At 39.0% G+C, this 21,615-nt stretch overlaps 1 protein-coding gene, 1 non-coding gene and 1 pseudogene across 9 annotated transcripts in view; 1 reads left to right on the top strand and 2 right to left on the bottom strand.

The window, feature by feature from the left end:
* The window catches only part of CKAP5 (cytoskeleton associated protein 5), a 94,845-nt gene that overhangs the window by 3,171 nt on the left and 70,059 nt on the right, over window positions 1-21,615 (bottom strand). For all 8 annotated transcript variants that reach the window (XM_065945418.1, XM_065945423.1, XM_065945424.1 and 5 more), the window contains 18 exons: window positions 20,839-21,033; window positions 20,325-20,460; window positions 19,028-19,116; window positions 16,716-16,841; window positions 15,316-15,465; window positions 14,628-14,831; window positions 14,285-14,420; window positions 13,387-13,580; window positions 11,997-12,169; window positions 10,654-10,827; window positions 10,020-10,140; window positions 4,033-4,212; window positions 3,129-3,316; window positions 2,535-2,610; window positions 1,639-1,827; window positions 1,409-1,546; window positions 912-995; window positions 663-822 (listed from right to left, as the gene is read on the bottom strand). In XM_065945418.1, coding sequence (XP_065801490.1) covers window positions 663-822; window positions 912-995; window positions 1,409-1,546; window positions 1,639-1,827; window positions 2,535-2,610; window positions 3,129-3,316; window positions 4,033-4,212; window positions 10,020-10,140; window positions 10,654-10,827; window positions 11,997-12,169; window positions 13,387-13,580; window positions 14,285-14,420; window positions 14,628-14,831; window positions 15,316-15,465; window positions 16,716-16,841; window positions 19,028-19,116; window positions 20,325-20,460; window positions 20,839-21,033 — 2,713 coding nt within the window. The remainder of the gene's footprint in view (window positions 1-662; window positions 823-911; window positions 996-1,408; window positions 1,547-1,638; window positions 1,828-2,534; window positions 2,611-3,128; window positions 3,317-4,032; window positions 4,213-10,019; window positions 10,141-10,653; window positions 10,828-11,996; window positions 12,170-13,386; window positions 13,581-14,284; window positions 14,421-14,627; window positions 14,832-15,315; window positions 15,466-16,715; window positions 16,842-19,027; window positions 19,117-20,324; window positions 20,461-20,838; window positions 21,034-21,615) is intronic.
* LOC136176162 (U2 spliceosomal RNA) lies at window positions 5,448-5,614 on the top strand (annotated as a pseudogene).
* LOC136176144 (small nucleolar RNA SNORD67) lies at window positions 14,068-14,178 on the bottom strand. The gene has a single exon (XR_010664519.1). It is a non-coding gene; the product is annotated as a small nucleolar RNA SNORD67 (small nucleolar RNA).

Below are 21,615 nucleotides of genomic sequence, written 5' to 3'. Positions count from 1 at the left end.
CTCTGTTTCTTTCCTTGGCTGTAGGCAAGGCAAGTGGGCTCTTAGTGCCCCAACCAGGGACTGAACCTGCACCCCCTGCACTGCAAGTATGGAGTCTTAACCACTGGACCACATGACAAGTCCCTCAAAAGGATTCCCTGACAGAGGGGAAGAGAAAACTCAAAAGCTGGGGGCTGAGCAAACCGGAAGGACAAAGTCGCCATCCAGCAAGATGGAGAGGAACGCAACTGGAGCAGGTTTTGGGGACCACCAGCAACTTGGTGTCTGATGTCAGGCACAGGGAGGAGAGCTGAGCTGGACAACAGAGAAAACTGGGCCTTGCTGGCACAGAAACTGTATTTAAAGTGCTGGGAGAAGAAGTTAAGGGGGTGAGGGTGAGAACCCAGGGCGACAACAACATTAAGAGCTGGAGCGCCCTGGGGGCAGCAGTGAGGAGGAGGGGACCGAGATCGTGGAGGCCCAGGGCCCGGGGAGAGGCCGTTTCCAGGGACAGAGAGCGCGGCCAATGCCAGACCCTGACACGGATCGAGGCTGAGTGAGAGCTGCCACTCTGCCTCACTGTGGCCGTTAAGACTGAGAGGCGTGGGCAGAAACGTAAGCCCGGCGGAAGCCCGGGTGGCCGAGGCGGGAGCGATTCTGAGCTTTTCCTGGAGTCACCGTACCTGCTGAGGACGGAAGACGGCCTTTGCCCTCCCTCTCCATCTCAATCACCCGAAGGCCTCTCTCAACGTAGCTCTGGAAGAACTGGGAGGAGTTTTTCAGAAACGGTTCAATGTCAGCGTCTGAATATTTCTTCTTGTACTCATATAACTCTGCTAGGCCCTGGTAAACAAGGAAAAGGAGGTGGAGACAGATGTTAGTAACTCTTCCATAAAGCAGATCCCCATCTGGGTCAACCTTTTCCCTCTCACCTCTTTAGTGTTCTCTTTAGAGCCAATCTTCTTAAAAATCTCAGCTAAGAAATCATTTACTTTGGCCTTTGATGATTTTTCATCCTAAAGACACAAGGAAGGAATCATTGGTTAGATCTGAGTTATTAGGTAGGAACCAGTGGTTGGATAAGAACTGAAAACCTTATCTCAAACTTCAGCCCTTCCTTGTATGTTGCAGATAACAGAAGCCGCAGAGCTGCAGAGGCTGCACAGAAACATAACAGTCTCAGGTTTTCAACTAAACTTAGGGAGGAAAGTCCCTCCCTAAATTTATCTAGAGACACAGATGCCTTAGGCATGGACACAGAAACTTTTCTTAGGGACAAAAAGCACAAGGTTAGAGTATATATTTGAAAACTTCAAGGTGATTGAACTAATCCCTGAACCTTCACCTTAGGCCCTAAGAAAGACAGGCTCCGGTGACTCATCCCTTTGGCAAGACCACTGCTCGCAGTCTTTGAAGTCAGGACACTCACAATCCGAGAAGCTCCCTTCTCTGTTTCCTTGTCAGACTTGCTCCCGGTCTGCTCCATGCTGTGCTTCATCATCCGGCAGAGGTGGGCCTCCAGCTCTGACTCGTTCTTGTTGTCAATCATAGTCAGGTGGTCTAGAATCTGAGGGACAGACGTGTGCGTTGAATAGCAGCGGTCCCACATCCGTGATGTTCTCTCAAGCTACCACGGGAATGGTTGCTCTTCTCACTCACCTTGGGCCCTTTTAGTTTGCATAGAGTGTGCAGCAGCGTTTTTAGGGTCCTTATGGGAAATTCACTTTTGCATTGCTTGAGTTTTTCTTTGGGGAAGACCTTCATGAAAATGTGTATATCCAGAAGAATTCTGTCCAGATTAATGCTGTTGATGGTATCAGGCAGTAGTCGAACCATCCTCCAGAGACACTATTTAAAAAGGAAACGAAAGTCAGACAGAGTCACTGAAGAATGAGGATAATCTCTGTCACCATTGTTTTCCCTAAGCTCTGAGATCATCTCTAAAGGATGGTCAGGGATATGAAAGTGGCACCTCATGAACCTTCGAGTTCAGCGGCTAACATGAACAGTATCATTTACTTCAACCATGTCACTGGGTAAAGTGTGACAAGTCATCCACCTGACCACCTTCATTCCTCTCCCACACCCTAGAGATGGGACCTTAAATGATAAGTAAATGAGGAAATTCTGTCCTGGGTTTGTTTGATTCCTGAAAGTAGTTCATATTACCTAATCAAATCTACTCTGAGGAAACAAAAATATTTTACACTATGACAGCGCAGTAACAGTATTATAATGTTACAGATATGTTCATCTGCAGTTTTTCAAAGAGACCAAAATATTGTAAGTCTATACATATTTTTTCCCCCCATGAGAAATGAAATTTGTCTCATCAAACTTCTTGCCTTTAGATTCTAGGAAAACAAGATATTCACAAAATAGTTCTATCCTTTCATTGTTTGAGACCAGGAATTTTTTTAGGCCTGAACTGGGGGTACAGAAGGAAAGGAAAAAATGGAGAACAACTATATTATTCAGGTGTGCCTGGCTGACTTACTTTCAATCCTCTTTCCCTACACTTTAAAAGAAAAGAGATCAAATTATGTCAACTTCACCTTCATAACAAGCTCTGAGAATTTGGGAGAACTGGCTGTTGCTAGGAGGCTGTCTTGCAGCAAAACAAGAAGGGCACTAGAAAACAAACCCAACACAACAGCATTAGTAAGTTTCAAGCCTGCATTCCAATTAAAGTCAGTAACTGAAAGGCCAAGTGTAAGCAGTCTCTATCCACCCGAGAAATGAAGAGCTCATGCATCAGGAACTGTCCTTGATTACTCAGTCATTAAGAAAATAAACATCACTGAAGCTTAGTAAGTTACCAGTTGGTAAATGGTAAAGCTTGTAGCTATTTCTCACTGTCACTGGTAGTTAAGAAAGGAATGTACATGAAATGAAATGTATACCAAAGAGGAGGTAACTGACAAATTCCATGGTCCTATTCTAGAAAACTCGTAATATTGGCTGGCTTCTTGAGTTGTTACTTACTATAACTTCTGTCTCAGGTTGGAATAACTGGTTCTTGAGGAAGAGAAGAGTAATAATTTATCAGACAAACCTAAACTTACAACCGATCTAGTACCTTTTGGTTTCTATGTGTAGACAAAAAAGAAAAGCTGTTCCAGACTCTAATGCTCATAGTACAAATATACCTCAGGATGTTAGTCTGGTCTGACTTCTCCAGAACTTTCACCACCAAGAGGTTCACAGAGCGGATCACCTGCTGCCCTTCCTCCAGATCTTCAATTCGAGAATCCAGCATTAAGGTGATGAGGCCATGCATCAAGTCTTTCAAAACTCCAGTGGAGGCCTCCCGGGCGAGGCTTTCTATCTGAAACAGCTATCCAATGATAATTCTGTTAGAGAGGTGTGAAACTCAACATACACAGTGAGGAAGAGAAACATGGGCGGCATAGTCTAATAAACGATTATACTGTATTTATAAAAATTCAAGAGGGAGGCAGGAGGGGGGATCAGGATGGGGAACACATGTAAATCCATGGTTGATTCATGTCAATGTATGGCAAAAACCACTAAAATATTGTAAAGCAATTAGCCTCCAATTAATAAAAATAAATGGAAAAAAAATTAAGAGTACTAGGAAAAAAATAAAGATCACTACTCTCCCAAACCTCCAGTAATAGTGAAAATTAATTGGCATGCTTCCTACTCTTATAAAAAGTATTTTTAATGTGAACACATACTTCCTATTCACAACTGTAAAAAAATCTTATTTTTATGATTACATAAATTACACCCTGAGACAATCATTACTGACAAATCAGTTTCTGTAAAAGCCAACCAAGGCCCAACCATGACAGATGAAGAAACTGGCAAAAAGCAGAATTCCAGGTAGTCTGTAAGTCTCCTCACAATAAGATGAGCTGGAATGTTGTCCAGTGTCCAGTGGAAGCAGTCAATAGCTTACACGGAAAAATCCCACAAATGATATATGTTTCCCACGTTTCACTAGAACATCAGAACCGACTCAGGCTTGAGAACCTGGGTGGGATGAGAGACTGAAGGGAAACTCAGGATCTGCAGAGGTAGCCTTACCGAAATCATGTTGCCAATGATACAGCTATACAACTTGATGATTTCATCCTTCTCCAGTTTCTCGTCTGCCATATGCGTGTTGTAGATGAGTCTCAACTGCATGAACGTAGCTATGAGGAACTGATCAATATGGCCAGACATGGCTTCGGCTTTGTCTTCCTGTCTCAGGACCTCATCGATCTGATAACAAAAATCCAAGATGTATTTTCCAAGCTTTATACTTCTAGGTAGCAGGAAGACACTACAAGTCTTTCCAATATTTATTAGCAAAGCATTTCTAATATCTTAACTTGAAAAAACTCAATCACTTAACAGACAAATAACTAGTCCTTAGGGACTCATTCAATAAATATTTACAGAGCAAGATACTACGGTGTGAATTAACTGTAGCTCCTATTCTAAGAGGTTTGCTATCTAGTTTAGGGGATAATAATCCTTGTGTTTAAATGCTAATTTATTAAAGAGAGAGTGTTTTTATACCCATTATGTCATTTGATTATTCCAACAGCTCTGAGAGGTAGAAACAGACAGGGCTGGATGTAAGATCTTCATTTACCAGATGAGAAAAATGAGGCTCAGTAAAATCAGGCTACTTAGTTCAAATTCAATACCCAAGTTTTCCACATCTTGATCCAGGTGTTTTTGGTTCAGCAGACTGGCTGTCACTAATAATAAAATATTACTATGGGAAAAACATACACTTCCTATTCACTACTGTAAAAATATCTTATTTTTAAGATTACATAAATTACACCCTGAGACAATCGTTACTGACAATTCATGACCACTTTTTCCTGCAAGGCTGCTACACTGCACAAGTCCAGAGGGCACCGTCTGTACAAAGTGCAATGTGACTGGTGCCGTCCTGGGTTGAGAAGCTGGTGGTCCTACTTTAATTTCTTTACGCATGTATACCCATAAGCACATACAATTTTATATAACTGGAACAGTTTAATAACACTTTCAACATGGACAAAATATTTTAAAAATATAATATATATATTATATACATTTTAAAAACACATATAACCATACATGCACACATACATAGGGTCAAGGTTTAGGGCACTGTTTATTCCATATTTATAGTATATACAGTTCTCTGCATCTAGCTTTCCTAACAGAAAATTATAAAAATCCTTAAAGTCAACAGAAACAATTCTACTCTTAAAGGCTGTATTATACAATCCACATACAGACACACCAAAACTTCATCATTCCCTGACTGATCAACTAGTTTGGATATCTTGTCCACTATAATTTTATAATAAACATCTTTGTGTGTATATATATCCCAAGGTACTTGTCTTTTAGTTTCTAAAAAAAAAAGTGTGCCCAGAGTTTAACTTTTTAGGTTGAAGGATAAAACATTTAAAATTATGCTATGTTGTTTTCTTTAAAAATGCACTAACGTAATCGCTTCTCGGCCTTTTGGCTAAGATCAAGTGTAAAAATGCACTAACGCTAATTCTCATTTCTACATGTAATGTGTAAGAGTACTGTTTCTTCAGTGTCTCTATCAGCTGGAAGTATTATTACTCATTTTACTTTTTATCACTCTGAAAGTTTAAATGTGATGATCTTATTATTTTAATGTGCATTTCTATGGTGGGGAGGTGCTGGACATCTTTTCACAGGTATTTACTGGCCATTTGGATATCTTCTGTGATTTGCCTATTCTTATCCTTGAGTTACTTTCTTTTTTTAGGTTCTCTTTTTCTCAAGAGTTAGTAAGAGTTCTGCTTACTGTAGTTATTGGTCCTTTATTGGTCATAAGCAAATATATCCTACAATATAACACTTGTTTATTGAAAGTATATAGTAAATTTCTCCAAATTAAAATCTTAAAAATTTTTATATGATTAAATTTGTCTTTTCATTTTAGGTTCTGGGTTTCCTGCCTGAAAAACCGTATTTTTCAATGGTTTCCCCAAATTCCTTGGTTATTTCAAAAAATTGGGATCGGGGATCAGTTGAATCAAGTTTCCAGAGAGTTGCATACATGCTTAATCACTTTAGGGTTACATGTGTGTTATCTTATTTTTTAAAAGAATCTCTTCCACATCTATGGTTAGTTCCTTTTTTACCCCGGTACTTATACTTTTGCTCTCCAATCAGGCTAGTAAGGGATTTTTCATTTTAAATCTTTTTTTAAAAATAAGAACTGGCTTTTAGAATTTCATGAGTTTTAGCTATATTACCTACTCTCAAATTTTTTATTTTTTTATTTTTCTACTTTCTAAGTATAAGTACTAAGTTACTTTATTTTAGCCTTTCTTCAATAATAAATGCACTTCAGGCAATATATTTTTCTGAGTTCAGTAACTTCAGTACAGTTGTAGAGGGAAATTATTTCCTTTAAGAGTTTTGATTTTTTTTTTCTCTTGTTTATTTTTTAAACTATGAAAGTATGATAACACATTTACAGAAGACTTGGAAAATACAGAACAAAGTTACACATAGTGCCCCAAATATTACAATTACTTTTTGAGCCAAATTAAGATTTTTAGTTGGAGTTTCAATATCAAACTTTCAAAAGTTAGTAGAAAGAATATACAGTAAAAGCAGGATATAGTAGACCTGAAAAGCACTATGAATCTATTCAATATAATTAAGATTCATACAATTTTCATACAACAGTAGGATAGACATTCTATTTAAAGTTCGCATAGACAGTAAACTAGCAGACACTGGAACATATCCAGGGACATAAAATAAGGTGAAAGTTTCAAGGTCTAAAGGTGTTGAAATCATAGTCTGTCTCTTATCACTGTGGAACTATGTTAGAAATCAATATTAAAAGATATTAATAGCCCACATATTTTCAATTTCAGTGTGACATTTACCAAAGGAGATCTTTGACTTAGCCATTGAAAGCCTCAATAAAGTTAGAAGACTTAAAAAACAGAGGCATGACTGCAGATAACAAAGTGTTTAAATGAGAAATTAACATAAAAATGAGAAGTTAATATTAAATACACTTTAAAAACTCCATGTATTTGGAAATTAAAAGTCCACTTTTAAATGATGGTATACCTAAGAAGCTATAATATAACAAGGAAAATCAGAAAATATTTGTAACAGAATAAAAATGATAAGGGAATTTACCAGAATCTGTTACGTGCAGCTGAAGCTGCTCAATGCAACTAAATACAATGTGGAATCTTGAATGAGGTATGAAAACAAATAATGGACACTAGCCTAAAATTTTGTGGAATCTGAACAGAATCTGTACTTTAATAATACTTTATCATATGTTAATTTTTTTTTTAACAACATAATATTTCTTTATATTTTCAGAATTGAATTAGAAATTTCAAGCCTCAAATTTTTTTAAAAAATCACTTTATCAATATATTAGATGCCAAAATGTATGGAACAATTTTGAGAGTGAATATAAATAAAAATCTTCTGTGATATTAATATTATTTATTAACAATTTTGCTGGGTTTTCAGCAAAGAATTTGGTCAGTATATCTTCTACTTTTTACATTTGTTAAGAGATATTAATGACTCCTGTGCTTTAAGTTTCCTATAGATGTTCCATCCTGATGGTCTGCCTGCTTTTCCTTGGGCCAGTACTATGCTGACTTAATTACAGTGGCTCTGTCATCACTGCTAATACCAGTGGTTTAAGTCCTTTCTATTGTGTTTTTATTTTAAAACATTGTCTTAAAACTGTCTCTGCTATTTTTAGGCCCTTTGATTTCCCACATAAATTTTAGAATCAGCTTCTCAACTTCAGAAAAAAAAACTTAAGATTTTGATTGGAATGGCATAGAATTTACAGATATAACTTGAGGAGAAGCTGGCATCTTTATAACATTGAATCTTGAGAACACAGTATATTTCTGTTTATTTGGAAATGTCACAAAATAATGTCATTTAACAAAACTTAAAAACCATCATCACTATTTCCAGAACTTTGCCATTATTCCAGACAGAATCTGTACCCATTAAAATAATAAGTCTCTATCCATCCACCTGCCCAACCCCTAGGAAACTCTAATCTAGTTTCTTTATTTGGCTATTCTAGGTACCTCATGTAAGTGGAATCACACAATACTTGTCCCTTTGTGCCTGATTAATTCTATATAGCATAATGCTTTCAAGGTTCATCCGTGTTGAAGCATGTGTCACAATTTCGTTCTTCTTTATGACTAATATTCCACTGTGTGTGTGTATATGTATATATAAATATATATACACACCCAATTTTGTTTATTCATTCATCTGTTGATGGACACTTGAACAGTTTCCTCCCACCTTCTGGCTATTGTCAATAATGATGCTGTGAACTTTGGAGCATAAGTATTTGTTTGAATCTCTGCTTTCTAGGAGGGGATCTGAGGATCCTATTGTAATTCTATATTTAACTTTTTGAGAAACCACTAAACTATTTTCCACAATGGTTATAGTACTTTATGTTTCCACCAGCGATACACTCAGGTTCCAGTTTCTCCATATTGTGGCAAACACTTGCTATTTTTCACTAAAAAAAAAATTCTAATGGCTGTGAAGTGGTAACTCACTGTGGTTTTGATCTATATTTCCCTAGTGACTAATGATGGTGAGCATCTTTTTACTCACTTATTTGCCATTTGTATATCATCTTTAGAAAAATGTCTGTTCATGTCCTTTGCCAACTTTTGAACTGGGTTTTATTTTTTTGTCAATGAGTTATAGGAGTTCTTAAGTATTCTGGATAGCTATTATATATCTATATATGCATGTTATCTGTAACATTCATTTATTATATATCACATATATACATATGCACACCCATTTATTTCTACATCTGTGTATTGAAAAACATGAATTCATACTGATGCATCTAACTCCAGTCCAATAGCAGAGTTCATTTTCTTTTCCTGGGCTTCCATATTTTATCACCCTTCTCTGGCCCCCATTTTCCTTATTATATCTATTTGACCAATCCCTTTATATGTAACCAATCTCCCATCTCTGCCATCATCTCTGCTTGGTTCCCCAGGCCAGCCTCCACTGTTAGGGCTCTGAGTCCCCGTTCTGAGCCACCCACGAGCTGTCCTGCTCCCCTCCAACACACAGGAATGTCCTCTTCACCCTGCCTGGGGTCTGCTAATACCACGCCATGTCAGCTCCCCGTCAGGGACATCTTCTTCCGGCTTTGGCTCTGCTTCCTGGCTCTGAGTCATGCCTCCCACATGACATCCTCCTCACAACACCTGGGCTTGGAGACCCTCACACTGGGCCCCTGTGGCTCTCTACTCCCACCCCGTGCCACAAGGTAGGTGTCTTCCTTGTGCTACCCTCCTCCTGGCTGTATGACTGGACCATTAGGAAAGGGAAGCAGAGGAAGAAGAGAACGATTTTTAAAAAACATGTAGTTTCTCTCTGCTCAAAAGTCTCTAATGACTTCCGACCACACTGAAAATCCAAACAGCTTACCGCTGGGCTTTTACAGCTCTATATGATCTGGCCTCTGTCCACCCTTCAAATGTCATTCTGTGCCATTCTCCCTCTTGCCAACTATGCTGCAGGCACATTGGCCTGTTCTGTTTCCTACTCTAGAGCTTCTGTACTCCAGCTTTTGTATTAGCTGTCCTCTGCTTGAGGCCCAACCACCCATCTAAGCAACGGGCACTTAGTCCCCTCTCTCCCATCCCCCACTTGAGTTTTATTTGCACAGTAGTTACTATTGGTATTTTGTGTTTGTCTCTGTCCACTGAAGTCTAAGAAAGCTCCATGAAAGCTGGTTCCTACCCATTGCTATGGTCCAGCCTCGGGTGAAAGAATGCAGCTGTAAACAGCAAGGCTCTATTAGAGCTCTCCCTATCTACTTCCTCTGCGCAGCAGGTGATGTCTGAGAGCGGGCCCTGCGCATGGGGTCGTCAGGGTGGCACTGAGCACTGCCCGCCTGCCCTCAGGCTGTCCTCAGCGTGCAGCCACCACTATCACTGCTCTGCAGTCACCCATGGGGTCACTGCCATGGGCAACACCATTACCTGTGTCAGAGCCTGGATGCTTGTGTTGATGTCGCCACTGGCTACTTGGGAGATAATAAAATTGATTGTGGATGCTGTATTACTGTGCATATCATCAAAGTGTGGAGAAACAGCCCGGATCCTAGAGAGCGGAGCAAAGGAAAACATTCATTTATTACAAAGTATCCCAATGAGTTGGAATTATGCAATTCCCCACTAGATCCATGTTTCAATAAGGAACCACTATTAGCCAGACAGTAATCTATTCTAAGGGAAATCAGTCCTGAATATTCATTGGAAGCACTGATGCTGAGGCTGAAACTCCAATACTTTGGCCACCTGATGCAAAGAACCGACTCATTTGAAAAGACCCTGATGCTGGGAAAGATTGAAGGTGGGAGAAGAAGTGGACAACAGTGGATGAGATGGTTGGACGGCATCACCAACTCAGTGGGCATGAGTTTAACTCTGGGAGTTGGTGATGGACAGGCAGGCCTGGCGTGCTGCGGTCCACGGGGTCGCACAGAGTCGGACACGACTGAGCGACTGAACTGGACTGAATCAAATCTAAAAAGCTGTAACTGCACAGAGAACCCTCTTCAGTACATACACCCCGATGGTCACGAACCGCTCACGCTGAGACGGACTAACTCACTTGGGCTCAGGAATGAGCACCGGCTCGAAAATGTCGTCCAGCTTGTGCTGCACGAGTTCCGGCATCTCGCAGCGCACCGCAGCGCTGTCGCTCTCGATCTCGTCCAGGTCCAGCTGGAACTCCCGGCGCACCATCTGCGTGGCCTCGGGGTGCCCACTCATGCCTCGGGCTTGGCTACGGGGAGCAAAAGGAGGCTCCTGAATCAGAGAGACTTCTGAACCTGAGGGCAACAGCAGCACTGCCAACCTCCCCAAAGCTGCACGACAGACGTTCAACTTCTGGTTTCAGCCCCCCTGAATGATTTAAATCCTTGCCTCTAAGCAAGTGTCTTCAATGGGCAACAACGCTGGTTCATGAAAATCCTGAGAGAGTAGATTCACTTGTACTTATAGTACTGCCAAATTATAAGTATTCTCTCTAGTTCACCAAAGCCAACCAACCTTGTACAGCTATTCCGGTTGTGGCAGTAAACAATAAAGAATATTTATATTGACTCAAAGGTCACGACTTCTGGGCAAAAACCTAAGGAATATCTAGACTGCCTGGATTTTTTCCACCAATTTAACCAGTGTTTATGTTTTTCTAATTACAAGCATCATCCCATGCAGTGTTCAGTAAATTTTATACTTCAGGGACAATCACCTCTTTTAAGGAATATTCACTCTTGACGAGTTGGGACCAGCATTACATCTAAGCAGTAGATATTCAGTTTCCAAATTCAAACTGGTTAAAATTACACTCATGATATGACCCAAAATAGAGTTATCTTGCTTAGAAGGCAGTTTTTTGAGTCCCTAAGCCAATTCTGGGTGGCATGCATTTTACTCAGCTTAATGAGAAGAATAGGAGCCTGTGCATGACCAAACAGAACACAAGGAAGAAGGCGAACCAGTGCTTTGGCCACATGACATTGAGCTGACACTTCTGCTAGCCAGTGGACTTTCAGGGAAGGCTTGACTCAAAGCTACTTGAACACCCTCCACCCTGGTTATAAACTCTACACCAGTGGCCCTCCAGAGGGGATGAATCCAAGTCAGAAGTTAGAAAGATATAAGAGCCCTGCTAATGAGAAATTAGCAGGCAGTACTTACATCCTATAAGTGCGATACATAATTCTGTCCACGGAAAAGCAGTGAAAGAAGGCACAAGACTATTTAGAAGTGGTTTTGAGACAAAGACAATGAAGACTGAAGGATTAAACATTTGGTTACAAGACATATACCCAGACACTGTGTCATGCATGATAATGGCTACAAGAACTCAAGATTATGTCACAGGATAAGCTCTGAGCACACAGGCAAAGGCCACAGAAGCACCTCGGGCCAGCACCTCGCCCCACATACTTGAGTTTGGAGGACATGTCCTCAGCTGGCCCCTTGCGCAGCATGTTGGTGTTGCAGCTTATGCTCTGTGTGCGCTGAGGTTTCTCTTCCACCTGTTTCACTGGTGCAGCTGAAGGCCTTTTTGCTGACCGCTTAATCCTCTCCTCAAGCATGCTCATATCTTTTTCAGAAAGCTGTTAACAGAAGCCACATTTATTAGCTCACCTCTCTACTAGAATTTCAGAGAATTAAAAACCTCATATGGTGGTTTAGTCACTAAATCGTGTCCGACTCTTATGACCCCATGGACTATAGCCTGCCAGGTTCCTCTCTGTCCATGGGACTGTTCAGGTAAGAATACTGGAGTGTGTGGCCATTTCCTTCTCCACGGGGTCTTCCCAACCCAAGAGTCAAACCCAGGTTTCCTGCATTGCAGGCAGATTCTTTACTGAGTGAGATATGAGGGAAGCCCAAAAACCTCATATAATCTTCATATAATTGGAAGACCTAAGAATTAATTTCCATTTTCATGCTGAAGCAAATAGGACCTCCTAGGTTAGGGTATGTTCACTTTCAAACACTACCTATACTTTAAAATCAACTGTTGCTAAAAGCTGACTTGCTTTAGTAAGAGAACATATGAAACAAGGAAAGGATACAAAAGAAAAGGCCTCATGAATAACTACAAATAAAAAGGTCAAGAATTAAACAAAACTTCCTCATTTTTGTGGTGTCACCACTAAACTAGTGGTGTGGCTATGGGCAAGAAGCCTCACTTCTGGTCATCTGTAAAATTCCCATCTGCTTTATCTCCTTCACTGGCCTTATAGTGAGGATTAAATGAGATAAATGTAAATAAAAAAATAAAGCACAGGATAAATATATGTGCTACTAAGAGGTAACTGGAGTGAAGAACGGGTCCAGTCATGGTAGTGATTGGCTCAGAGGAACTAGGAGTCAAAAACAGAACCTTCTATGTTTGGAGAGTCTGGCTAATGGCTGTAACTCAAGACCTTTTTGATCTGACAGGTACCAGAATCCACATTATATACAAATGAGTACTTACTCACTAAAAAATAAACATAGTAAAATTATCAAGGAGACTGCCAGGCACAATTTAAATCCCAGACTAGTTCAAATTTCTTGATTCAAAAATAGTTTTCATCTAAAGCAAATTGATAAGAGGGGAATGCTTAGAAAGAAAATCTAACTTCTGGTAAAACATAGCCTTAAGTGTCCTAAAGTAATCAGATGCACCATCAAGGGTTTATATGGATTTCAGGACATATCAAGAGGTTGAGTTTTAATAAAAAGTGGTAAAAACTTAAGAATTGAGATGGAATGAAATTTGTCACCTACGTGATCTTTCAATTCACAACATGCTGAAAATGTTCAGAGAAAAGTGACTCACGGTTCCAATCAGCTTGAACACTTGATCCCCATGCACATTGTACACTGTGACGATGGTGTTGAGCGCAGCATTGCGCACAGCGTTGTCACGGTCTCCTATGTGAATTGCTATCTCCTTTAAGGCTTTTCCCGGGGTTGGCTGGCAAACATTCATGCCATAGGACTCGACCAGACACCCCAGTTCTTCCAGGCACTCTGATGGGGAAGAAAAGCTAGATTAAGGACACTCAACACACATTCGGAGAAGGCAATGGCACCCCACTCCAGCACTCTTGCCTGGAAAATTCCATGGATGGAGGAGCCTGGCAGGCTGCAGTCCATGGGGTCGCAAAGAGTCGGACATGACTGAGCGACTTCACTTTCACTTTTCACTCTCATGCACTGGAGAAGGAAATGGCAACCCACTCCAGTGTTCTTGCCTGGAGAATCCCAGGGATGGGGGAGCCTGGAGGGCTACCGTCTATGGGGTCGCACAGTCGGACACAACTGAAGTGACTTAGCAGCAGCAGCAGCAACACACATTTGGCACAAAGACCTACGTTTACTGGATACATTTCCCTTGGCATACATGAAGGGCTAAAGTCTTATTCTGGCTCTCCCTTGAATTTCTCCTTGTTTATTGCCTTCCACAAAATATACAATGAAACAATGGTGCTGCAGCAAGTGCTCCAGAAGGGATGCCTGTGAGTCAGATGGCCCCTGTGCACTTGATTGTGTCACCAGGGAGGTGCTGGGCAGCGCCTGTATCACCTGATACCGTGGCTCCACCAGTGTGCAACTCATCACTCTCACAGTCCAAATCAGAGGGCTGGAACCAAGAGACTTCCTGGTTCACCTATAAACTATCTCTTTGAGAGGTCACTGCTGCAGACATAGGCATCAATTAATAGTTGCTTTACCTGCTCTCTGCTTGGAGTTTTTGGATTTGGTTCCTTCCATGATGAAGGGGAACATCTTGCTGGCTGGGTAGACAAGGCACATCCGGTTCAGGATGGCACGGACATCTTTACGAATGACATCCTTTGGTTCTCCGACCTGGTCAACAAGGAAAATAATAATAAAGTGAGGCACTGTCTGAGTAGCAAACACACCCCCTTGTGCGTTACTACATCCGAAAGAAGAAAATGAGTGGTGGAAGGTTATCATCATACAATAGATGGAAGACGGGAGAGGGAATAAAAATACAAGAACTGAAGTAGCTGGGAGCTTGAGTAATCTTCCAGAGTGAGAACAATGTCTTACCTTGAGGATAAGATAGGGGATGAAGGAAGATGCTTCGTTCTCAGTAAGATGATATTCCTCATCACTTAGCAGTGTGAAGAGCAATTTTAAATATTCAAGGGTTTTCATGAGGACGCTTGTATTGGTGTCAAAAAACCGCAGCGTAACCCACTTTAAGATAAGATCCAGGCAGCCAATGACACCCTCTTTCTCGCTCTCCAAGTGCTTGAAAGAAAATGATACAAAATCCCCCAAAATTAGACTGTATAAAAATTTAATTTCTATTAGACGAGTAACTCTTTTTTTTAATTTAATTTTATTTATTTTTTTATATTTATTCATTTATTTGGCTGCACCAGGTCTTGGTTGCAGCATGTGGGATCTAGTTCCCTGACCAGGGATCGAACCTGGGCCCCCTGCATTGGGAGCTCAGAGTCTTAACCACTGGGCCAACAGGGAAGTCCCGAGGCGAGTAACTCTTAAATTTTACTACAGTCCCAGAAAAAAGATGATAGATTTTTAAGCCTCCATTTAAGACCCCAAATTATAGACATGTAGTCATTTATTCAATCAGATAATAACAAAGTTCTAAAAACAGAGAACATGGTGTATTCTAGTTCTCAAGTCATGCAACCTCCTGATTATTTCACAGAGCTCAGTATTTTCACACGTCCAAGATTCACACCTAATAATTTTGTTGCAAACTTACATCAACCATGACAGCAAGGGCCTTGTTATGATGCTGAAAGTCTGGGTGAAACATCTCATCTTGTAACCATTTAGCCACACAGCTAGACATCTGAGTTTTTAGTTGCTCAATGTATTCATCCCGTGGAGTAGTAAAATTCCACTTTAATACCTGAAACAAACAAACAAACAAACAGTGAAAAGGGGCTGTAAGGGGTTCAACTGAAATGCACAGAGACATTATATTTAAAGCAGCTGCAGGAATCAATTTAACAGGATATTTTAAAATTCACCAAGATTAATTTGTAATTAAATATGAGTGCAAAGTGCACTTTCCATCTGTCATACACTGGAAGCTTAATTCTTAAAATCTTTTAGGAATAGAATTTTCAGCAATTTTTACTAGAAAAATCAATGCTCTGTTATCATACAACATGGTGAATACTGTTGGCATAATTTTAATAAGGGGAAAATTTGAAATATGTATAAAAATTTTAAATATGCATATCAGTCTAGGCATTTATTATAAATATATTTACATACATGCACAAGTTGACATTCAAAGATGCCTATGGCAGTATAGTTTATAAGAGCAAATACTTAAATGTTTAGCATAGTGGGTTGAGGATAAAGACAGGTACACACATACGATGTACTAATAAACTGAAAACACACATACATTCAGATATGGAACAATCTTCAAGACAGTATTTCAAATACCATTAAAAGAAAAAAGTAAGATTCAGAACAAAAAGCATGGCATGTTCCCACCACTTGTGCACAAGGAGAGCTATATATTTATACATATATGATTGTATAGGAATGGAATATTATTATTTTTAGAGTAATAAATAAAAAAACTGGTATTTTTCCTGTTCAGGGAGACTGGAGTAGGAGACATGCTTTTCATACTTTCTGTATTTTTTTTGTAGTTTTAATTTTTAAAAATTTATGTACTTTGAAAAAAGTTTAACTGATTAATAAAACCAAAACAACATCAAAATATAAATTATTGAACTAACTATAGTTATCAAACCTATCTTTTAAGGTATCAGGTATAAGAAAGATTAAAGGAGTAGCATATTACATATGCGTTAATTGATAAAAATCAATGACTACTTTCCAGTCTTTGATTCTAAACAAAATAAAGCCCCACAAACCCACCAAACGCCTGAAAACTTCTACTTCATTCTACTGGGAGAAAAAAAAGGCAACAGCTCCATTCCATAGTTTCTTTGGAAGGAGTTAATGCTGTAGGATTTCATACTTTCATAATGTAGTCTTAGAGAAACAAGATATAATTCACAAGCAAAAGACTTAATTATTAGATACTTCACAATGCTATGAATTTCAGACAGAAACTTTAATTCTTGATTATAAAACCAAGCAAAAACTTCCTGAAGATTTTAATTCTTTCCTTACCTTTAGTCCTTTCTCATCTTTCATTCTTTGCTCCTTTCCATTTGGAACAACAATAAAGATAGGACCAGATTTGTCTTCATCCTCCTTCAAGCTGGTTTTGCTCGGAACTTTCTTTCCTTGTGCAGTCTACAACCAAGGTGCAGGGAATACTGATTAGATAGATTACTTCTCCTTAGGATTTCACCGTTACCGCCTATTAAAAGGGTACCGTGTAAACCTTTCCCTTTTGTATCTTTTTTTATCTTTCCCTTTCTATATCACATTCCAAATGAAAGAAACAAATGAATAGAATCTTGCATTCGATATGTTTGTGCACAGGTTTTCTAGCAATGTTTCTGATAGCAGGCTTAAGTAACTGTTGGTTAGTGCTTGGGCTGGCATGTGATGTGGTTGGAAAAGCTGTATCAATGGTCTGGGTCACAGGTTATTTTTGTTTATTGAACAATTCTTTAAAAAAAATTGAGAGATAAGTGACATATAAAGCTATGGTTTTTCCAGTAGTCATGTATGGATGTGAGAGTTGGACTATAAAGAAAGCTGAGCACTGAAGCATTGATGCTTTTGAACTGTGGTGTTGGAGAAGACTCTTGAGAGTCCCTTGGACTGCAAGGAGATCCAACCAGTCCATCCTAAAGGAGATCAGTTCTGAATATTCATTGGAAGGACTGATCCTGAAGCTGAAACTCCAATACTTCGGCCTCCTGAGGTGAAGAACTGACTCCTGATGTGAAGAACTGACTTTGAAAAGACTCTGATGTTGGGAAAGATTGAAGGTGGGAGGAGAAGGGGATGACAGAGGATGAGATGGTTGGATGGCATCGCCAACTTAATGGACATGAGCTTAAGTAAACTCTGGGAGTTGGTGATGGACAGGGAGGCCTGGCATCCTGCAGTCCATGGGGTCACAAGAGTCGGACACAACTGAGCAAATGAACTGAACTGAACGAATAGTTCTTTTCTTTCTTGAAATCTTCATCACTGTTTATAGCTTTCCATATTAATGACGTTTTGAACAGCAGTCACACGTTTAGTATCACTTAGTTGAGAAAGCTTTTCTGTTTCTCTGCATATAAAAATCTCTATCACATCATTCTAACTGGAGACACTTTGAGAATCTGCTTCTAGAGAAAACTGCTGAAACATTTTAAATACTTAAGTTATTAAAGTGGCTCTTAAAAATAATCCAAGATTTAGAATCTTTGTATCAGATGGAAAGAAACTGTAAACATATAGTATACATATTTAAGGTAAAATCTGAATTTCATTACTGGAATTATTATTATAGTAAATGCAGCAAAAGTCTGCTATTTCCAGGAGGCCAGCATTTCTTTCTATTTCAAAGACTGAAATCATTTAGTCAAAACAAATAAGAGATGAGTAATGTCAAATTGCTTTGTAAACTGCAAAAGTCTGAAAAAAAAGTGGCATTAAGAATAGAGTCAAAAAATACCTTAAAGCACTTGTGATCAAAAAACTAAAATAAGCACTTGTTAAATGTGGGATGAGGAGAGGAAAGAGGACAGGAAAAGAACAGTTTCATTGGACAATTCGTAAGATAAATACCTGTTTAAATTAACTCACTGAATTGAAGGACCCAAGCACAGGGAAGGAAAGTGAGTAATTAATACTTAGAAGGATGGCCACAGGATGGCCCTGCTATAGTGGGGAGGTAACAATAAATGTACTAGATAATAAAACATGTCCTCCACTGACACATCTTCATCAGTTACATGTAGTTAATAAAACAGTTCTCTCTAGATTTACTATTGATTGCACAGTTCTGCAATTTCCCTTCTGTAAATATAAAATAGTCAATACTCTGAATACAGTGACAAACTCTGAATATTGATACAGAAATTGATGACAATTTGCTGTGATTAAAAAACTTAATTAAATGAAAAGACACCCGAGGATACTTAAGGCTAAGCATTTGAAAACATTTCTTTAAACTGTTCAATTCTGCATGGATGCTAAAGGACTGGTGATCCATCAAATCTCACTGGTGTGGGGACAGAAGGTCCTTTGAGTCTAATCAGAACACCTCGTGGTACGATGACTTAACAGCCAAATGTGGAGGAAGTTGCTTACTACTGAAAATCTCCCCCAAATACCTGGATGACAAAAACCTTTGCAGTAGCTCTTGAGAGTAGGATGCCTCTGTTTCATGGCATCATTAAAAGTGAGCCACAGAAAGTTGTACAAGCACTTCACAGATAATATCCTTCCATATGTAGTATATGTCTTAAAAGAATGACTTAGTGTAAAGAAATATTTAAAAGCAACTCTACACTTGAGCTGCAGAGTTAACATACCTTTGTTTTAGAGGAAACTCCTAGAGCCTTGCCCTTTTTCGAATCAGGCTTGGATTCTACAGTGCCAGAAATAGAATCTTCAACAGGAGCTTTGAGAAAATAAAAAGACACACTGTAAATACAAACTCTAACTATTATCACTATATTCTGAGCAGGTTCAAAATACAATGATGGTGAGAAAGCCTACAGTTTTTAATGTATCCCTTTCTAAAGTATTTAGATTTTTTCCCCCTAATCTTTTTTCTCCACAATTTCCTCTTTAAGCACAACCTCATGAAATTAGTTCAGGAAATCTACATCTGCTTTATCAACACTTAAACTGCAGTTTAAAAACTATTTTCTAAATAGCAATTAAAAATTAATTAATTAATTTTAAGCAGTTAATAGCAATTAAATCCGTCTACCTTTTTGCTAGACGGATACTTCTTCAAGAGAAGAGTCTATCACCTCTGAAACTACAGGAAATTATATATACCAATAGCAAGATTCCAATAGATGTTATAACTGAATATACACTTTGATACTAACAATTTTACACACATAAATTTTCTAACTTTTTAGCACCCCACTAAACAGATTATTGCTTTGTTTAAGCACTAAGTTCAGCAAAGCAGTGGTTACAGGTTAGTGTCTGTTTATATGTTATGGAATTTTAACATTAGGATGAAGAAGTCAAGAATTTTTCCTTGACAAAGTTGAATAAATATTTGAATGCTGCTTTTTTTTTTTGTCGTGACCAGTGGGGATTGAACCAGTACCCCTTGTTTCACTGGAAGTATGGAGTCCTAACCACTGGACTGCCAGAGAATTCAGTAAATATTAGAATCCATCAGCAAACAGCCAAGTGCAAGGGAACGAGAACTCATTTGTGAATGAGGAAGCAGAGTCCTCTGCTGGTTCAGACACTGACTTGACTGTTTGGCCCTGTGCAAGTCACTTAACCTTTGGTATTCCTTGTCTGTTAATAAAGAGGATTCAGCTAGATGGCCCCAGTTGCCCCTCTAACTATAATATCCAACAGCAGAAAATAGTTATGGAAATCTTAAAAATAAGATTGAGCACTTGCTTTCTGGAGTATTTCACTGTGCTACTCCAAAACTGCTTTTTGGAGTTGGAAATCAAGTTAATTATCTTCAAACCTTCAGCACAGTTACTGGCAGAAAACAGGCAATCTGAGGAGTTGGAGGGAGAGCTTGGGATCTAAGCCATGAGAAACTGTAATTTAAAAATGAAGCTTAGATTTAAGAGTTCCCTTGGCTATTGTAATTCCCCTATAACCCATTCAAAATAAACTTACCTGAGGCAGGCTGGAATTTGGCTGGAGCTGACCCTCCCACTGGTTTGGATGTTGCTTTAGCAGGTGCAGTGGGCTTGGCTGGCATGTTAGCTTTGGCTTTCTCTAACATGGCCAACACCTGATCTTTAGAAGTTGGCTAGGGAGACAATATAATAGAGGTGAGAGGCCACAGAAATGATATACTCATACTATGCTTACTAACAGATCTGCTATCAAACAAATCTTTGAGCTCCTGGTTTTGAAATACCAACGAAGGGACGCAGCACATAGTGCAAGAGAAGTAACACATTATGAAGTCACACTAAGTTAGCTGCCATTCTAGAAGGTCACAATTTTTATCCCTGTAAAGCCAGCAGATTCTTTAGAAGTTCTACACTAGTAAATATTTGATCTGTGCTCTCATTGGGATTTCAAGGTGAAACTCATAGGAAGTAATATAATCTTTTGCCTCTATAAATTCATGTTCAGTATTTTTCTAGTGGCTTTTAACAGCAGCAATAATAAGTAGAAGTACTTTTAGTTTCCCAGTAGCCTTGGCCATTTTCTCATATCCTAAGTGCATCATGAAGAACGGCAAGGCATCCTGAGCCTTCTTTCGAACGTCTCCATTGCGATCCTCTAGGCAAGAATAGAGGTGAGGAACACAAAGGATGAGGTCTGTGGGGGTGGAACGAAGAGTCGGTAGTTTCTCAGCCAGCCAGCCCAGAAGCTGTCAAAAGAAATAAATACCAGTTACATAATTCATGTAGAAAACGGTTATTATTTCTGACCTTAAGCTTAATGATTTCATCAGTACCAAACACTAAATTAGTTCTCACACTGCAACTTTCCAATACAAAATCAGCTATTTTCTTGTTCAATGAAATAATAAATTTAAAATGCTGACAACCAGTTAAAATAAGGACAAAGTTTTTTGGACCATATTTGAGCATTCAGCTATAAAGTTTTAATTGTTCTTAATGCATTTGAAAGAAGAAAAACTTTCACACTTCTTTTTAATTTCAATTCTAAGAACTATTCAGCTAGAGAAGATCCAAAATATTTATTTGATCAGATGACAAGTTCTACCAGGACTTCTGTTTTCTGCCTCACATAAGAGAGTTTTTCCCTATACCTCTAAAATAATTCATATTTGTATTTATTTTTAATTGAAATATTTATCCAGATGATTACAGTTTCACATGCAGTTATAAGAAATACTACAGAGAGATCCCATGCACTCTTTATTCCATTTCCTCCAACAGTAGCCCTTTATGAAACTATAACCACCAGGATTCTGACATTGATACAA

Source organism: Muntiacus reevesi, chromosome 9 (genome assembly GCF_963930625.1).
Source record: "Muntiacus reevesi chromosome 9, mMunRee1.1, whole genome shotgun sequence".
NCBI classification, from domain to species: domain Eukaryota; kingdom Metazoa; phylum Chordata; class Mammalia; order Artiodactyla; family Cervidae; genus Muntiacus; species Muntiacus reevesi.
Note: the sequence above shows the minus strand (reverse complement) of the source record. Positions and strands in the feature narration are given on the sequence as shown.